This window comes from Stegostoma tigrinum, chromosome 2 (genome assembly GCF_030684315.1).
Source record: "Stegostoma tigrinum isolate sSteTig4 chromosome 2, sSteTig4.hap1, whole genome shotgun sequence".
Classification (NCBI taxonomy): domain Eukaryota; kingdom Metazoa; phylum Chordata; class Chondrichthyes; order Orectolobiformes; family Stegostomatidae; genus Stegostoma; species Stegostoma tigrinum.
The window spans coordinates 152,704,859-152,725,844 of NC_081355.1; the positions used below are offsets into that span (position 1 = coordinate 152,704,859).

At 41.1% G+C, this 20,986-nt stretch overlaps 1 protein-coding gene across 1 annotated transcript in view; it reads right to left on the reverse strand.

Annotated features, from left to right (window-relative positions):
• LOC125462950 (aquaporin FA-CHIP-like) overlaps positions 1-17,548 on the reverse strand; it is a 39,179-nt gene extending 21,631 nt beyond the window's left edge. Inside the window, exon 1 of the mRNA XM_059640313.1 lies at positions 17,070-17,548. Within this exon, the coding sequence (XP_059496296.1) occupies positions 17,070-17,438 (369 nt within the window). The 5' untranslated portion in view covers positions 17,439-17,548. The remainder of the gene's footprint in view (positions 1-17,069) is intronic.
• Positions 17,549-20,986: the final 3,438 nt, after the last annotated feature.

Here is a 20,986-nt window from a genome sequence, read left to right on the forward strand (position 1 = left end):
GGTGTCATTACACACACAGCTTGAGTATCAAGAGATGTTATTACACACAGAGCTTGAGTATTAAGAGATGTTATTACACACAGTGCTTAGTATTAAGAGATGTTATTACACACAGGGGTTGAGTATTAAGAGATGTTATTACACACAGAGCTTGAGTATTAAGAGATGTTATTACACACAGGGGTTGAGTATTAAGAGATGTTATTATACACAGGCTTGAGTATTAAGCTATGTTATTACACACAGAGCGTCAGTATTAAGCTATGTTTTTACACACAGTGCTTGAGTATTAAGTGATGTTATTACACACAGAGCTTGAGTATTAAGAGATGTTATTACACACAGAGCTTGAGTATTAAGAGATGTTATTAGACACAGAGCTTGAGTATTAAGAGATGTTATTACACACAGGCTTGAGTATTAAGCTATGTTATTACACACAGCGCTTGAGTATTAAGAGATGTTATTACACATAGTGCTTGAGTATTAAGGGATGTTATTACACATAGTGCTTGAATATTAAGAAATGTTATTACGCACAGGCGTGAGTATTAAGCTATGTTATTACACACAGGCTTGAGTATTAAGGGATGTTATTACACACAGAGCTTGAGTATTCAGGGATGTTATTACACACAGAGCTTGAGTATTAAGAGATGTTATTACACACAGAGCTTGAGTATTAAGAGATGTTATTACACACAGACTTGAGCATTAAGAGATGTTATTACACACAAAGCTTGAGTATTAAGAGATGTTATTACACACAGTACTTGAGTATTAAGAGATGTTATTACACACAGAGCTTGAGTATTAAGAGATGTTATTACACACAGACTTGAGCATTAAGAGATGTTATTACACACAAAGCTTGAGTATTAAGAGATGTTATTACACACAGTACTTGAGTATTAAGAGATGTTATTACACACAGAGCTTGAGTATTAAGAGATGTTATTACACACTGGCTTGAGTATTAAGCTATGTTATTACACACAGAACTTGAGTATGAAGGGATGTTATTACACACAGTGCTTGAGTATTAAGAGATGTTATTACATAGAGTGCTTGAGTATTAAGTGATGTTATTACATACAGAGCTTGAGTATTAAGGGATGTTATTACACACAGTGCTTGAGTATTAAGAGATGTTATTACACCCAGAGCTTGAGAATTAAGAGATGTTATTACACACAGAGCTTGAGTATTAAGAGATGTTATTACACACAGTACTTGAGCATTAAGAGATGTTATTACACACAAAGCTTGAGTATTAAGAGATGTTATTACACACAGTACTTGAGCATTAAGAGATGTTATTACACCCAGAGCTTGAGAATTAAGAGATGTTATTACACACAGAGCTTGAGTATTAAACTATGTTATTACACACAGAGCTTGAGTGTTAAGAGATGTTATTACACACAGGCTTGAGTATTAAGAGATGTTATTACGCACAGGCTTGAGTATTAAGGGATGTTATTACACACAGAGCTTGAGTATTCAGGGATGTTATTACACACAGAGCTTGAGTATTAAGAGATGTTATTACACACAGAGCTTGAGTATTAAGGGATGTTATTACACACAGACCTGAGCATTAAGAGATGTTATTACACACAAAGCTTGAGTATTAAGAGATGTTATTATACACAGAGATTGAGTATTAAGAGATGTTATTACATACAGTGCTTGAGTATTAAGAGATGTTATTAGACACAGAGCTTGAGTATTAAGAGATGTTATTAGACACAGAGCTTGAGTATTAAGCTATGTTATTACACACAGGCTTGAGCATGAAGAGATGTTATTACACACAAAGCTTGAGTATTAAGAGATGTTATTACACCCAGAGCTTGAGAATTAAGAGATGTTATTACACACAGAGCGTGAGTATTAAGAGATGTTATTACACACAGTACTTGAGCATTAAGAGATGTTATTACACACAAAGCTTGAGTATTAAGAGATGTTATTACACACAGTACTTGAGTATTAAGAGATGTTATTACACACAGAGCTTGAGTATTAAGAGATGTTATTACACACAGACTTGAGCATTAAGAGATGTTATTACACACAAAGCTTGAGTATTAAGAGATGTTATTACACACAGTACTTGAGTATTAAGAGATGTTATTACACACAGAGCTTGAGTATTAAGAGATGTTATTACACACAGAGCTTGAGTATTAAGAGATGTTATTACACACTGGCTTGAATATTAAGCTATGTTATTACACACAGAACTTGAGTACGAAGGGATGTTATTACACACAGTGCTTGAGTATTAAGAGATGTTATTACATACAGTGCTTGAGTATTAAGTGATGTTATTACACACAGAACTTGAGTATTAAGGGATGTTATTACACACAGTGCTTGAGTATTAAGAGATGTTATTACACCCAGAGCTTGAGAATTAAGAGATGTTATTACACACAGAGCTTGAGTATTAAACTATGTTATTACACACAGAGCTTGAGTGTTAAGAGATGTTATTACACACAGGCTTGAGTATTAAAAGATGTTATTACACACAGAGCTTGAGTATTAAGCGACGTTATTCACAAAGAACTTGAGTATTAAGAGATGTTATTACACACTGGCTTGAGTATTAAGCTATGTTATTACACACAGAGCTTGAGTGTTAAGGGATGTTATTACACACAGGCTTGAGTATTAAAATATGTTATTACACACAGAGTTTGAGTATTAAGAGATGTTATTACACACAGTGCTTGAGTATGAAGGGATGTTATTACACACAGTGCTTGAGTATTAAGAGATGTTATTACGCACAGGCTTGAGTATTAAGCTATGTTATTACACACAGGCTTGAGTATTAAGGGATGTTATTACACACAGAGCTTGAGTATTCAGAGACGTTATTACACACAGAGCTTGAGTGTTAAGAGATGTTATTAAACACAGAGCTTGAGTGTTAAGAGATGTTATTACACACAAAGCTTGAGTATTAAGAGATGTTATTACACACAGAGATTGAGTATTAAGAGATGTTATTACATACAGTGCTTGAGTATTAAGAGATGTTATTACACACTGGCTTGAGTATTAAGCTATGTTATTACACACAGTGCTTGAGTATTAAGAGATGTTATTACACACAGAGCTTGAGTATTAAGAGATGTTATTACACACAGAGCTTGAGTATTAAGCTATGTTATTACACACAGGCTTAATTATTAAGGGATGTTATTACACACAGAGCTTGAGTATTCAGGGATGTTATTACACACAGAGCTTGAGTATTAAGAGATGTTATTACACACAGTACTTGAGTATTAAGAGATGTTATTACACACAGCGCTTGAGTATTAAGAGATGTTATTACACATAGTGCTTGAGTATTAAGGGATGTTATTACACATAGTGCTTGAATATTAAGAAATGTTATTACGCACAGGCTTGAGTATTAAGCTATGTTATTTCACACAGGCTTGAGTATTAAGGGATGTTATTACACACAGAGCTTGAGTATTCAGGGATGTTATTACACACAGAGCTTGAGTATTAAGAGATGTTATTACACACAGAGCTTGAGTATTAAGAGATGTTATTACACACAGACTTGAGCATTAAGAGATGTTATTACACACAAAGCTTGAGTATTAAGAGATGTTATTACACACAGTACTTGAGTATTAAGAGATGTTATTACACACAGAGCTTGAGTATTAAGAGATGTTATTACACAGAGCTTGAGTATTAAGAGATGTTATTACACACAGACTTGAGCATTAAGAGATGTTATTACACACAAAGCTTGAGTATTAAGAGATGTTATTACACACAGTACTTGAGTATTAAGAGATGTTATTACACACAGAGCTTGTGTATTAAGAGATGTTATTACACACAGAGCTTGAGTATTAAGAGATGTTATTACACACTGGCTTGAGTATTAAGCTATGTTATTACACACAGAACTTGAGTATGAACGGATGTTATTACACACAGTGCTTCATTATTAAGAGATGTTATTACATACAGTGCTTGAGTATTAAGTGATGTTATTACACACAGAGCTTGAGTATTAAGGGATGTTATTACACACAGTGCTTGAGTTTTAAGAGATGTTATTACACCCAGAGCTTGAGAATTAAGAGATGTTATTACACACAGAGCTTGAGTATTAAACTATGTTATTACACACAGAGCTTGAGTGTTAAGAGATGTTATTACACACAGGCTTGAGTATTAAAAGATGTTATTACACACAGAGCTTGAGTATTAAGCGACGTTATTCACAAAGAGCTTGAGTATTAAGAGATGTTATTACACACTGGCTTGAGTATTAAGCTATGTTATTACACACAGAGCTTGAGTGTTAAGGGATGTTCTTACACACAGGCTTGAGTATTAAGAGATGTTATTACGCACAGGCTTGAGTATTAAGCTATGTTATTACACACAGGCTTGAGTATTAAGGGATGTTATTACACACAGAGCTTGAGTATTCAGGGATGTTATTACACACAGAGCTTGAGTATTAAGAGATGTTATTACACACAGAGCTTGAGTATTAAGGGATGTTATTACACACAGACCTGAGCATTAAGAGATGTTATTACACACAAAGCTTGAGTATTAAGAGATGTTATTATACACAGAGATTGAGTATTAAGAGATGTTATTACTTACAGTGCTTGAGTATTAAGAGATGTTATTACACACTGGCTTGAGTATTAAGCTATGTTATTACACACAGTGCTTGAGTATTAAGAGATGTTATTACACACAGAGCTTGAGTATTAAGAGATGTTATTACACACAGACTTGAGCATTAAGAGATGTTATTACACACAAAGCTTGAGTATTAAGAGATGTTATTACACACAGTACTTGAGTATTAAGAGATGTTATTACACACAGAGCTTGAGTATTAAGAGATGTTATTACACACAGAGCTTGAGTATTAAGAGATGTTATTACACACTGGCTTGAATATTAAGCTATGTTATTACACACAGAACTTGAGTACGAAGGGATGTTATTACACACAGTGCTTGAGTATTAAGAGATGTTATTACATACAGTGCTTGAGTATTAAGTGATGTTATTACACACAGAACTTGAGTATTAAGGGATGTTATTACACACAGTGCTTGAGTATTAAGAGATGTTATTACACCCAGAGCTTGAGAATTAAGAGATGTTATTACACACAGAGCTTGAGTATTAAACTATGTTATTACACACAGAGCTTGAGTGTTAAGAGATGTTATTACACACAGGCTTGAGTATTAAAAGATGTTATTACACACAGAGCTTGAGTATTAAGCGACGTTATTCACAAAGAACTTGAGTATTAAGAGATGTTATTACACACTGGCTTGAGTATTAAGCTATGTTATTACACACAGAGCTTGAGTGTTAAGGGATGTTATTACACACAGGCTTGAGTATTAAAATATGTTATTACACACAGAGTTTGAGTATTAAGAGATGTTATTACACACAGTGCTTGAGTATGAAGGGATGTTATTACACACAGTGCTTGAGTATTAAGAGATGTTATTACGCACAGGCTTGAGTATTAAGCTATGTTATTACACACAGGCTTGAGTATTAAGGGATGTTATTACACACAGAGCTTGAGTATTCAGAGACGTTATTACACACAGAGCTTGAGTGTTAAGAGATGTTATTAAACACAGAGCTTGAGTGTTAAGAGATGTTATTACACACAAAGCTTGAGTATTAAGAGATGTTATTACACACAGAGATTGAGTATTAAGAGATGTTATTACATACAGTGCTTGAGTATTAAGAGATGTTATTACACACTGGCTTGAGTATTAAGCTATGTTATTACACACAGTGCTTGAGTATTAAGAGATGTTATTACACACAGAGCTTGAGTATTAAGAGATGTTATTACACACAGAGCTTGAGTATTAAGCTATGTTATTACACACAGGCTTAATTATTAAGGGATGTTATTACACACAGAGCTTGAGTATTCAGGGATGTTATTACACACAGAGCTTGAGTATTAAGAGATGTTATTACACACAGTACTTGAGTATTAAGAGATGTTATTACACACAGCGCTTGAGTATTAAGAGATGTTATTACACATAGTGCTTGAGTATTAAGGGATGTTATTACACATAGTGCTTGAATATTAAGAAATGTTATTACGCACAGGCTTGAGTATTAAGCTATGTTATTTCACACAGGCTTGAGTATTAAGGGATGTTATTACACACAGAGCTTGAGTATTCAGGGATGTTATTACACACAGAGCTTGAGTATTAAGAGATGTTATTACACACAGAGCTTGAGTATTAAGAGATGTTATTACACACAGACTTGAGCATTAAGAGATGTTATTACACACAAAGCTTGAGTATTAAGAGATGTTATTACACACAGTACTTGAGTATTAAGAGATGTTATTACACACAGAGCTTGAGTATTAAGAGATGTTATTACACAGAGCTTGAGTATTAAGAGATGTTATTACACACAGACTTGAGCATTAAGAGATGTTATTACACACAAAGCTTGAGTATTAAGAGATGTTATTACACACAGTACTTGAGTATTAAGAGATGTTATTACACACAGAGCTTGTGTATTAAGAGATGTTATTACACACAGAGCTTGAGTATTAAGAGATGTTATTACACACTGGCTTGAGTATTAAGCTATGTTATTACACACAGAACTTGAGTATGAACGGATGTTATTACACACAGTGCTTCATTATTAAGAGATGTTATTACATACAGTGCTTGAGTATTAAGTGATGTTATTACACACAGAGCTTGAGTATTAAGGGATGTTATTACACACAGTGCTTGAGTTTTAAGAGATGTTATTACACCCAGAGCTTGAGAATTAAGAGATGTTATTACACACAGAGCTTGAGTATTAAACTATGTTATTACACACAGAGCTTGAGTGTTAAGAGATGTTATTACACACAGGCTTGAGTATTAAAAGATGTTATTACACACAGAGCTTGAGTATTAAGCGACGTTATTCACAAAGAGCTTGAGTATTAAGAGATGTTATTACACACTGGCTTGAGTATTAAGCTATGTTATTACACACAGAGCTTGAGTGTTAAGGGATGTTCTTACACACAGGCTTGAGTATTAAGAGATGTTATTACGCACAGGCTTGAGTATTAAGCTATGTTATTACACACAGGCTTGAGTATTAAGGGATGTTATTACACACAGAGCTTGAGTATTCAGGGATGTTATTACACACAGAGCTTGAGTATTAAGAGATGTTATTACACACAGAGCTTGAGTATTAAGGGATGTTATTACACACAGACCTGAGCATTAAGAGATGTTATTACACACAAAGCTTGAGTATTAAGAGATGTTATTATACACAGAGATTGAGTATTAAGAGATGTTATTACTTACAGTGCTTGAGTATTAAGAGATGTTATTACACACTGGCTTGAGTATTAAGCTATGTTATTACACACAGTGCTTGAGTATTAAGAGATGTTATTACACACAGAGCTTGAGTATTAAGAGATGTTATTACACACAGAGCTTGAGTATTAAGCTATGTTATTACACACAGGCTTAATCATTAAGGGATGTTATTACACACAGAGCTTGAGTATTAAGAGATGTTGTTACACAGAGTACTTGAGTATTAAGAGATGTTATTACACACAGAGCTTGAGTATTAAGAGATGTTATTACACACAGACTTGAGCATTGAGAGATGTTATTACACACAAAGCTTGAGTGTTAAGAGATGTTATTACACACAGTACTTGAGTATTAAGAGATGTTATTACACACAGAGCTTGAGTATTAAGAGATGTTATTACACACAGAGCTTGAGTATTAAGAGATGTTATTACACACTGGCTTGAATATTAAGCTATGTTATTACACACAGAACTTGAGTATGAAGGGATGTTATTACACACAGTGCTTGAGTATTAAGAGATGTTATTACATACAGTGCTTGAGTATTAAGTGATGTTATTACACACAGAGCTTGAGTATTAAGGGATGTTATTACACACAGTGCTTGAGTATTAAGAGATGTTATTACACCCAGAGCTTGAGAATTAAGAGATGTTATTACACACAGAGCTTGAGTATTAAACTATGTTATTACACACAGAGCTTGAGTGTTAAGAGATGTTATTACACACAGGCTTGAGTATTAAAAGATGTTATTACACACAGAGCTTGAGTATTAAGCGACGTTATTCACAAAGAGCTTGAGTATTAAGAGATGTTATTACACACTGGCTTGAGTATTAAGCTATGTTATTACACACAGAGCTTGAGTGTTAAGGGATGTTATTACACACAGGCTTGAGTATTAAAATATGTTATTACACACAGAGTTTGAGTATTAAGAGATGTTATTACACACAGTGCTTGAGTATTAAGGGATGTTATTACACAGAGTGCTTGAGTATTAAGAGATGTTATTACGCACAGGCTTGAGTATTAAGCTATGTTATTACACACAGGCTTGAGCATTAAGGGATGTTATTACACACAGAGCTTGAGTATTCAGGGACGTTATGACACACAGAGCTTGAGTGTTAAGAGATGTTATTAAACACAGAGCTTGAGTGTTAAGAGATGTTATTATACACAAAGCTTGAGTATTAAGAGATGTTATTACACACAGAGATTGAGTATTAAGAGATATTATTACATACAGTGCTTGAGTATTAAGAGATGTTATTACACACTGGCTTGAGTATTAAGCTATGTTATTACACACAGTGCTTGAGTATTAAGAGATGTTATTACACACAGAGCTTGAGTATTAAGAGATGTTATTACACACAGAGCTTGAGTATTAAGCTATGTTATTACACACAGGCTTAATTATTAAGGGATGTTATTACACACAGAGCTTGAGTATTCAGGGATGTTATTACACACAGAGCTTGAGTATTAAGAGATGTTATTACACACAGTACTTGAGTATTAAGAGATGTTATTACACACAGAGCTTGAGTATTAAGAGATGTTATTACACACAGGCTTGAGTATTAACCTATGTTATTACACACAGTGCTTGAGTATTAAGAGATGTTATTACACACAGAGCTTGAGTATTAAGAGATGTTATTACGCACAGGCTTGAGTATTAAGCTATGTTATTACACACAGGCTTGAGTATTAACCTATGTTATTACACACAGAGCTTGAGTATTACTGATTAAAGAGATGGACTGCTGATGCTTTTCATCAGGATAGAATCCTTTTAATGCCAAATGTGATTGGCCACAGAAAATGAACAATTGACCCCATGTTTTTCTCTAAATCAAACGTGGCCTGGAAGTGAAGACACAAGACAATAAATGGAAGCAAGCTTTCATTTCTCTAGTAACGACAAGGATCAGAGGAAGAAGTTTTATCTGTCTTTGAAAAAGCAGGACTGCGTTCTTCACTTGGTGTATTTAGAAGGCTTGGAATTTGTCCAGGGATATGCAGGTTCGGTGTATTAGCCATTGGAAATGCAGGGACAGAGTTGGGGGGCATGGGTTCTGGGTGGAATGCTCTGAGAAGGCCTGTAGGGACTTGTTGGGCCAAACGGCCTGTTTTCACACCGTGGGGATTCTATGGATTGACTTGAAAGGGGTTGCGGAAAGGAAGGACTCAGGCACAAAACAATAAAGTTTACAAGAGCATTAATTTTGCGTACAAAGGCTTTTGTGGTAGGAAGGCGAAATGCGTCATTGGCAGAATGACTTTGAAGCAGAAGAAATTCTTTGTGAAATAAAATAAAAACTCACGCGGCTATGTTTTGGGAACGGAATCTGTTTTGTTAGATTTCATTGGAATCATTTTTCCGGTCGTGAGTTTTAAAAGCCAATTAAAATCAACAGGGGACTCATATCTAAATCTCTGCGATTCAATTCCATCCATATTTCCATCCCCCCACCCCACCCCACCAACCTCCCATCCTGCAACCTCTGCCAGATTATCGGGTTCACACAAAATGAAGTGGAGCCTGGGGAAAAGTAAGGGGATTAATCACACCTTGTAGACCGATAAACTTGCAAGGGTTCGGAAAAGATTTACAGGAATCTTGCAAGGGTTGGAGGGCTTGAGCTACAGGGAGAGTCATAGAGTCGTAGGGACATACAGCACAGACACAGACCCTCTGATCCAACTCGTCAATATCCTAAACAAATCCGGTCCTATTTGCAGCATTTGGCACATATTCCTCTAAACCCAATAGGCTGGGGCTATTTTCCCCGGAGCGTCAGAGGCTGAGGGGTGACCTTATAGAGGTTTATAAAATCATGAGGGGCATGGATAGGGTGAATAGACAACGTCTTTTCCCCAGGACATAGGTGAGACAGGAAAGATTTAAGAGGGACCTGAGGGGCAACTTTTTCACACAGAGGGTGGTGTGTGTATGGAATGAGCTGCCAGAGGAAGTGGTGGAGGCTGGTACAGTGACAACATTTAAAAGGCATCTGGATGGGTACATGGATAGGAAGGGTTTAGAGGGATATAGACCAAATGTTGGCAAATGGGACTAGATTAATTTGGGATATCTAGTGGCATGGATGAAGGAGTTGTGGTCCCTCAGTGTCTGTAAGCAAGCTTTGAAGAATTTCTTGACTTCAGTGTGTCCTTTAGAGAGCCAATTAGAATGAAAGGTTCTTTAGCTACCCTTCACCTCCCCACAGCGATGTCAATGCTCAATCTTTGAAGATGTTTAAAGCTAGCTAGACGAGTTTGGGACGCTTGTTCAGAAGAAGAGTCCCGACCTGAAACGTCAGCCTTCCTGCCCCTCTGATGCTGCCTGGCCTGCTGTGTTCCTCCAGCTCCACACTGTGTTATCTCAGACTCCAGTTCTTACTGTATTTAGACAAGAGTTTGTAACCTTCCAGGGAACCGAGGGATTGAGCGGAATGGGGCCCAGGCAGATGATGAACATGAGGGGCAATGAGTGGCAGGCTGGTTTCAAGGGGCTAACTGGTCTACTCTGATAACTTGCATCCTGAAAAACAGTCTTTCAATACAAAGCTTCAAGTCCTTTTCTTCTTGAAACACTCCAATAAAAGTCCAAAATCCTTTACTGGTAAAATTTAATGAGCAAGGTTCACTCACAGGTGGAGAATAGGGCTCTATAAAATTATAAACACTTTGAGCAGGCAGGAAAGAGCTTGTGAAATCTGGTTGATTTGTTGGTCCATATAAACCCATTAAACAAACCATGTGATTGCTTTAATTCATTTATGGAGAAACTTAACTGCAGAAATTTGGTTTTATCCTTTGGCTTTGTTTCTCATCCTGAGCTCATAGAGTCATAGAGACATAGCGCTGTACAGCATGGAAATTGATCCTTCAGTCCAATCAGGTTGATCTCGTCCTACTTACCTCATTAGGTCCTTTTTAAATCTTTCCCCTCTCACCTTAAACCCACACCCCTGCGTTTTGGAAACCCCCACCCTGGGGAAAAGACCTTGTCTATGCACTCTATCCATGTCCCTCATGATTTTATAAACCTCTATAAGGTCACCCCTCAGCCTCCGACGCTCCGGGGAAAATAGCCCCAGTGTATTCAGCCTCTCCCCGTAGCTCAAACCCTCCGACCCTGGCAACATCCTTGTAAATCTTTCCAGCCCCCTTTCAAGTTTCACAACATCCTTCCTGTAGCAGGGTGAACAGAGTTGATCACAGTATTCCAGAAGCAGCCTAACCAAAGTCCTGTACAGCTACAACATGGTCTCCCAACTCCTGTACTCTGTGCACTAATCAGTGCTTGGTCAAGGATACATGCCTCAGATGCTCCCTATCGCTCAAACCCTGGTAATATCCTCAAAACCAAGTCCACGCCCAGGTGGGAGATGTCAGGAAGTTGGTTCTTTCCCAGACAATAACCAACATGGGAAAAGCTGTCAGCACGTGGGTGCTCTGTAATAATTTACCCAATTCCTCTAAATGAGAGCTGACCTGTTTCTGTCTCTGAGAGAGATCCCCTTATACAGGAGGCAGCTATGGCCAGGAAGTGTCAAGGCCAGACAGAACTCCGAATCTGGTGTCTAACTTAGATCGAAAGACTTAGGAGCAGAAATTAGGCCATTCAGCCCTCGTCCGCCATTGAATCACAGCTGATAAGTTTCTCAACCCCATTCTCCCGATTTCTCCCTGTAACACTCATCTCAGCAAGATCTGAAAGCCTTTTCCATATTTCTGTCCTGGAATTTTAAACCCTGTTTCTGCCATTCCCAAGAGATTTCCTTTACTGCATGGGATACAACGGCCCCTAGTTGCCCCTTGAGATGGTAGAGGTGAGCAGCTTTCTTGAACCTCTGTGTGCTGCCCTTGGGGAGGGAATTCCAGGATTTTGACCCAGACGCAGTGAAGGCCGGTGGCACAGTGGCTCATTGGTTAACACTGCTGCCTCACGGTGCCAGGGACCTGGGTCAATCCCACCCTCAGATGACCGTCTGTGTGGAGTTTGCACATTCTCCCCATGTCTGTGTGGGTTTCCTCCTACAGTCCAAAGATGTGCTAGTCTTGCTGGCAGAGCAGACTCAAAATCCCATGTGGCCGACTTACCTACTGTACACGGTGTGTACACAATGTTGTGATTCTGCCTGCCAGCGGGTCCACAAGCTGCTCCCTGGGGAATCAGTTACTTTGTGATAATGTCTGCTTCATAACTTACAACGCATTGGATATGTGTCAGACATTATGGGTTCAGCAGGCTACACTGTCTATTCGCTAGGGCACATTATACCCAGATTCCAGGGCTGAGAGAGTGGAGCTTAAAATTTACACTGAACTCCACGGGCAGATTTCACATCCAAGTTACCACAGCTATAGCAGGACAAATTGACCTCAGAGGGACTATAGATTCACCAGCACCAAATTTTGAGAGTTTAATTGGAAGCAGCAATTATACATGCATCTAGATGCATTCCTGGGAATTCCCAAGGTTCAAGTCAATTTGATCAAAATATTATGACCGCACATACAACCATAGAATCCCGACAGTGTGGAAGCAAGCTATTGAGTCCACATCCTCTATCCAGGCCAACCCCTTACCCTCTCACTGTAACATTGCATTTCCCATGTTTAATCCACCTAACATGTACATCTTTAGACTGTGGTAGGAAACCAGAGCACCTGGAAGAAATCCACATGGGAGAACATGCAAACTCCACACAGACAGTCACCCCAGGGTGGAATTGAACCCACATGCCTGGCACTGTGAGGCAGCAGTGCTAACTACTGAGCCACAGTGGCAGTCTCTGCCAGATGGAGTTATCTGCAACTGGGATGTAAATCAAAGAAAAACAAAGTTGAAAGTTGGGAAAAAAAAAGATCAGCTCTCTGTGTAAGGTATTGTTAGCATTTGGAGCCCTGTACTGCAACTGGTAATTGATGCTAGACCAATGCCTACTTCCAAACTCAAGGATGGAATCAAATTCTTTTCATCCCGAGGTATTGAAAGTTATGTTATCTGGAAGTAGGATACAGACCAGCTTTGGGTTCACTGGGGCACATTCAGGGGAGCCCTCGACATCTATGGTCGGGCAGACTGTTAGCACTAAGACCTACCAGAGAAAGGAGCAATCTGAGGATCGGTCGAAGGTCTAGCAAAATAACTCGATATGATCTATATGACAGATAGTAAAGGAACTCCCTGCAATCTGCACGGTGGCTCAGTGGTTAGCACTGCAGCCTCACAGTGCCAGGGACCCGGGTTCAATTCCACCCTCGGGTGACTGTCTGTGTGTTCTTTCCCCAGCCAGCGTGAGTTCCCTCCGGTTTCTTCCCACAGTCCAAAGATGTGCAGGTTGTGGTGTTTCGGCCATGCCAAAGTGCCCTGCAGTGTGCAGGGTTGCGGGGATGAGGTGGGTCTGGGTGGGAAGCCCTTTAGAGGGTCAGTATGGCCTGCTTCCACACTGTACGGATTCTATGAGGATTTCCCTCTGGGTGATGCTGGGCTCCCTGAAAAAAAGACACTCGCTCTGCCAAGAGAAGCAACCTTTCACCCAGAGATTGTGAGCTGCAGGACTAAGCAGTCACGTATACACACACCCTCATATACATGTAGCACCATTCGACCAGGCTCATACACAGGCAAAAGACAGAGCACTGTCTAGTGGCACAGCCAATGGGGACCCAAAATGCAAGTACTTTTAGATCCAGAGAGCAGAATTGCCAGTGCGGACAGTCCCCACCAGAGTTGCCTGTCCCTGCAATAAACAGGTTAATACGACACGCTTCCCCATAAAAACCTGTTAACGTTACCTTTTAAAGTGAGAGAGTGGGTGGAGTCTGTGGGGGCTGCGGTGTTACTGAGGGGCTGTCTGCTATCAGGGGTTTGAGTTTGTTGAGGGGAAATAGATTCGTGTGAAGAATGGGGGCCATATCTGAACGATAAAAGAAACGCTCACAAGTCATACTGATGGCCTTAATGGAACAGACCGGCAGGTTAAAGTAAATGTGGCAGGGACTGACAAGTGCGAGTTGCGGGGGGGTGGTGCTTTCAGGTATTGCAATTGAATATTAAACACAGGCTGTAGATTAGCATCTACATCTGAATGTTAAATGGTATTTATGTAACAGCGTAACATGGTGAATCCTGCCTTAAACTTCCACCTCATACAGGGACGGGGTGGGGTTCCTGAGATTGACAGGCTGAGGTTACAAGTATCTGGGGGAATGAAGTTGCAGGGTCAACTGGCAAAACCGGCAAGGGTTTTATTTTGTGGAAGATATCTTTCAAAGCACTGGCCCGGCTGCTCCGTTTGACAAGCGATGCTTCAGAGGAGGTGGTTCCAAACAGCACTGTACCGACCACACGTCAGATTCTCAGTAGTTCCCCTTTCTTTAATAAATGTTTATGCAATGGAGTTACTTTGATGCAAAGTCCGCAAAAACCATTGTTGCAAATATCGAACAAATTCTCCACTTTCTTCGGCTACAGGTACCGTTCGATAGAATCACGTTTCTTTTCTTAAAAGGGCAATGTCCAACTTTAAAACCCATGGCTAAATCCGCGTGTTGATAGAATAACGGTATTATCTGGCACTGTCGGTCATCAGTTCACCACCACCCCCCCCCCCCCCCTCGCCACCACATCCCATCTCTTCCCCCCTCCCCCCCAACCTCTTCCTCTCTCCCTCCTTCTTGATGCAATCTTAACAGAAATTCAACTGAAGCAACCCTGGGGGCAAGACGATTATTTGAAGGGAAATGGTGTGCGAGGAAAAGGCGGTAGATTGGCTCAAGGTAATGGAGCTTTTCTGAAGAGCGAGTGTCAGCACAGCGGGCCGAATGGCCTCCTTCTGCACTGTTAACAATTCCATGATTCATGGTGGGGCCCACAAGTTCAAGATATTTTAAGTTCCCCATTTTAAAGCTGTGAGCCGAGAGGATTTTGTTCAGGACGTAAGAACCCGGAGCAGGAGTAGGCCATTCAGCCCCTCGACCCTGCTCCACCATTTCACAGAATCATGGCTGATCTCATCTCAACGTCACCTCTACTTTCCTGCCCGCTCTCCTTAACCCTTCAACCCATTATTGGTTAGGAATATGTCTTTGTCTTCCTCCAATGTACTCAACCCCACAACATCCACCACACCCTGGGGGAGTGAATTCCACAGATTCATGACCCTTTAGTCTCAAATAAAGCTTGATCTTGCTAACATTGATCTCGCCTAGGGCACGCCCTTATGCAATGTAATCTGTGAGCCTACACCTTTTTGATCTGTACATCCTTTGTTTACTATGAACTGCCTGTATCGCTCGTAAACAAAACTTTTCACTGTATTTTGTGACAATAAATAAATCAATCAAATCTCTGAGAGAAGTAATTTGTCTGTGTTTCTGTTTTGAATTTGCTAGCTTTTATCCTAAAATCTTGAGCTCTTGTTCCAGATTGCCCCAAATGAGAGAACATCCTCTCTACATTGACATTTTTCAATCCCCTTTGGCATCTTACTTACCTCAGTTAGATTTCCTCTCATTTCTGCTAAATTCCACGGAATATCAGCCTAAACTCATAGTCATGCAGTACACAAGATGCCCCTGACCCCAGTGAGTCTGCACAAACCAGACTACACTAATCCTGCTTTCTCGTCCTCGGCCCCTAGCCTTAAAAGTTAAAACATTTTAAGCGCTCATCCAAGAAGTTTGTAAAGGTTGTGAAGTCTCCTGCCTCATCTCCTCTCCAACACAGTGCGTCCCACATCCCCACCACAGCTATTCCTCAAATCCCATTCCCTTCACCTCAAAATGACACCCCACACACCCCCCACCACCACCTTCGATATTGACTCTCCAAGTTTCAAATCTGCCCAATTGCTTTTTATGAGTCCAGCCCGTCATCTCCAGAATGAAACTCCCTCCCTCAGGATTGCAGCAGTTCAGAAAGGCAGCTCAGCATGCCCTTCTTAGGGTGGCACGATGGCTCAGCAGTTAGCACTGCTGTCTCACAGCGTCAGGGACCCGGGTTCAGTTCCACCCTCGGGCGACTGTCTGTGTGGAGTTTGCACTTTCTCTCTGTGTCTGCATGGGTTTCCTCTCACAGACCAAAGACGTGCAGGTCAGGATGGATTGGCCACGCTAAATGGTCCATAGTGTTCAGGGATGTGTAGACTGGGTGGATTAGCCATGGGAAATGCAGTATTACAGGGGTGGGTCAGTGTGGACTCGATAGGCCAAATGGCCTGCTCCCAGACTGCGGGGATTCTGTGAATGGTGGTTATCTTAGCAAGCCAAATGATGAGTGGCTTAGACGTTATAGGGATAGGGTAGAGTCTGAATGAGATGCTCTTTGGAGGAACGGTGTGGACTTGATGGGGTGAACAGTCTCTTTCTGCCCTATAAGGATTGTGTGATTCTCAAAGGCAACTAGGGACAGGCAGTGAATAGTAGCCCAGCTAAGTGAATAAAGAAAATACACTGCATCCAATTAAGTAAGTTAAGAGAGCAACATTACGACAACGAGAGACTCTCCAGCCCAGCCCCTGTCTCTCTCTCTCTCTCTCTTTCTGTGGTCCCCACCAGCTCCCAGGGTGCTATTTACCGCTTTAAGAAGGGTAAGGTACTTACAGCGTTGAGTCCGAGGGTGCTGTTCCTGGATGAGGGGGTGAGCCCCAGAAGCAGAGCGCTGGCGGCTACCGAGCCCAGGAGCTGCGAGGCGATGTAGAGGATAGCCCGCAGCAAACTGACCTGGCAGCCGGCTAACAGCCCCAGGGTCACCGCTGGGTTCAGGTGCCCCCCGCTCAAGTGCCCGATGCTCTGCGCCATGGTGGCAATGGTCAAGCCGAAGGTCAGGGAGATCTGCACGATGTCGGCTGGGTATCCTCTGGGGGTCCACTTGGTGGCCGAGCCAGTGCTCAGGAAAACAAAGATGGTCATTCCCAGGAATTCGGCCAGCACTGCCTTCCAAAAGGAGCGGCGCTGTAACTCCCTGACCATCCTCAATGTGCCCCAAAATCACCCAGGAAAGGGCTCAAACTCTTCTGCCACCAAGCCCCCACCCAACCACCCTCCTTTTTAAATCCACCCTTATTTCCCACCCCTCACCCCCAAAACCGTGCGCGCAGATGCAAAGCAAAGTTTAGTTTGGAAGTGGATCAGGCGAGGCAGTTTTATAGAGGAGGTCTCCTGGGGGTGGCGACGAAAAGGCGTTTCTAAGTGCTGCTCTCGAACATTGCACGCTGGCGAGGCTGTTCCCAGCAAGAGGGACTGCGCCGTCTCCGGCATTGCTAGCAATTCTGAAACAGACCCAAGGAGATTGCTGGAGAAACTCAGCAAGCCTGGCAGCATCCGTGGAGAGAGAGGAGCAGAGTTTTTCGTTTTAGTTCAGTGACACTTCTTGCTGTTCGGACTCCACTGGTGCTCTGGAGTCACTCAAGCACAGAAACAGACCCTTCGGTCCAACTCGTCCGTCCGGACCAGATAACCAAAATTCATCTAGTCCCATTTGCCTGCATATCCCTCTAAACCCTTCCTATTGATTGAAACATAGGACCCCTACACTGTGGAAGCAGGCCATTCAGCCCTTCGAGTTCTCATCATTCCTCCAAAGAGCATCCCACCCAAACCCATTTCCCTGTAACGGCCCATTCCCCATGGCCAACCCACCAACTCTGCACATCTCTGACCATTGCAGGCACCTTAGCATGGCCAGTCCACCCTAACCTGTACATCTTTGGACAATGGGAGGAAACCCACGCGGACACGGGGAAAACGTGTGAACTCCACACAGACAGTCACCCGAGGGTGGAAGTGAATCGAGGTCCCTGGCACTGTGAGGCAGCAGTGCTAACCACTGAGCCACCGTGCCACCCACGTACCCATCCAGATGCCTTTTAAATGTTGTCACTGTACCAGCCTCCACCACTTCCTCGGGCAACTCGTTCCATACACACACCACCCTCTGTGTGAAAAAGTTACCCCTGAGGTCCCTTTTAAGTATTTCCCCTCTCACCTTAAACTTATGCCCCTCTAGTTTTGGACTCCCCCCACCCTGGGGAAAAGACACTGGCTATTTACCTCTCATGATTTTATGAACCTTTATGACACCACCCCTAAGCCTACAATGCTCCAGGGAGAATAGCTCCAGCCCCATTTGGCTTCTCCCTACAACTCAAACTCTCCAATTTGACAACATCCATGTAAATCTTTTCTGAACCCTTTCAAGTTTAACAACATCCTTCACAAAGCAGGGAGACCACAACTGAACACAGTATTCCAAAAGAGGCTTAACCATTGTCCTGTACAGCTGCTACGTGCCCTCCCAATTCCTATACTCAACGCACTGTTCTTTTGCACTATCTACCCCATCCCAATCTTCATGCTCTCCCGGCCCAGTGTTTACCTTTCAAGCAACAGAAGCAGCAGTTCAATCTGCAGCACTTCTATGGGATCTGGCTGTGCACAGACATGGATTGGCATGGATAGACTAATCCCACCTGTCTACATGTGACCCCATCCCCCTATTCCATGCTTGTGTCTGTCTAAATGCCTCTTAAACGTTGCTATCATATTCACATATCTGAAATGCAACATTGATTTTTTGCTTGGAGCAGAATGTTGAAGAAGCTACCCTGGGAACAGGCTCTGTCAGATCTAGTAATGTGGTAGGATAAGTACGAGACCTGTGGTTAAGGATTCTATAGGGCATAGTGATCAAAGCCTGGGAGAATTTCATAATTCAGTTTGATGGAGAGCAAGTCTGGTCTCAACCCAGTATCCTCATCTCAAAAGCAGGCAATTACAGAATTATCTAAAGCATGCTGCAAAAATAGACAAAGAAATGGTCAGTGGTTGAGAAGATGAGATATTTGTACAATGCTCAGCAAATATTTTTTCCAGTGAAAAAGAGGACTCTGATGAGAAGATTGAAACACCCATCGTTAAAAAAAATTCAAAAATAGTGCCCAATCGAAATCTAAAGCATACAACGCAGTGAAAATTTGTGATAGGACAGGCAATTAATTTTTTTGAGTCAACCTCTGCTAGTTCCTAAAGAAGGTAAGAAGGGGGAAGTTGATTACAAAATAAATTTTTAAGAAATATAAAAATAGCCTCTAAGGGTGTACAAAAAGAAAGGGAGTAGCTAAAGTAGGCGTAAGACCCATGGATTATATAAATTAATAATGGGGAACAGAAAAACAGCAGATAAACGAACATTTTGCATTGGTCTTCACAGTAGAGGCCAATATAAACAACTCATAAGCAAAGTGCGAATGGGTGGAAAGATTTTGAAACCATGTCTATCACTATGAACAGAAATATAACAAACTGATTAGACAGGTGCCCAGGTCCTGACAGCCTTCATCCAAGGGTTTTAAAAGAAGGGACTGCAGAGGTAGTGAAGGCATTGGTCACAATATTCCCGAACACTCCGCATTCTTGGGTGGGGGGGGGAAACGGGGATTTCCAGCTGTTAGATCACTGGTCATGTGACCCACCCGTTCAAGAAGGGAGCGAGACAGAAAGTAGGAAATTATGGGCTAATTAGGTGTCACTGAGAAAATGCCAAGTCCATTATTCAGGAAGAAATAGCATGACATTTAGAAGAGCTTAATGTGATCAGACATGATTGACATGATTCTGTGAAAGGGAAATCATGTTTGACAAGATTGTTTTAGTTCCTTGAGGATAAAACAAGCAGAGCTAATGAAGGGAAGCTAGTAGATTGTCTTTCTAAAAAGCATTTGATAAAGTGCCACATAAAGGTCGCTGCACAAGATAGGAGCTTGTGGCATTAGGGGTAACATATCAGCATGGATTTGGGATAGGTTAAAACATAAAAGACAGAGATAATGGGAACTGCAGATGCTGGAGAATTCCAAGATAATAAAGTGTGGAGCTGGATGAACACAGCAGGCCAAGCAGCATCCCAGGAGCACAAAAGCTGACGTTTCGGGCCTAGACCCTTCACCAGAAAAAGGTTTTCTTATAAAGGGTCTAGGCCCGAAACGTCAGATGTTGTGCCCCTAAGATGCTGTTTGGCCTGCTGTGTTCATCCCGCTCCACACCTTGTCATAAAAGACAGAGTCAGGATTAGTGGGTCTTTCTCAGGTTAGAGAGAGTTTTATGCTCTTTATTTATGATCTATATTAGTGACTTAGAAGAAGGATAGGCTGTGCAATACACAAACAGAAATTGCCGGAAAAGCTCAGCAGTTAAAGAGGGCCCATTGGATAATCTAGTCTGGGCTGAAACAACCACCTAACCATTCCAATCCCATTTTCCAGCATTTGGCCCGTAGCCCTGCAAGCCTTGGTATTGAAAGTGCACACCTAAATAAATCCTCAATGTTATGAGGATTTCTGCTTCCACAATAGGCACTGAGTTCCAGATTCTCACCATCCTTGGTGGGTTGATGCCCCCCGATCACTGATCCCTCAGTCAAGAGGTAACATTTCTTCCTGTTTATGTACCTTATAGTTTTATATGTCACAACCATCTCCCCATTCAGTCTTCTCCAAGGCAAGCAACCCTATTTCTGTGTG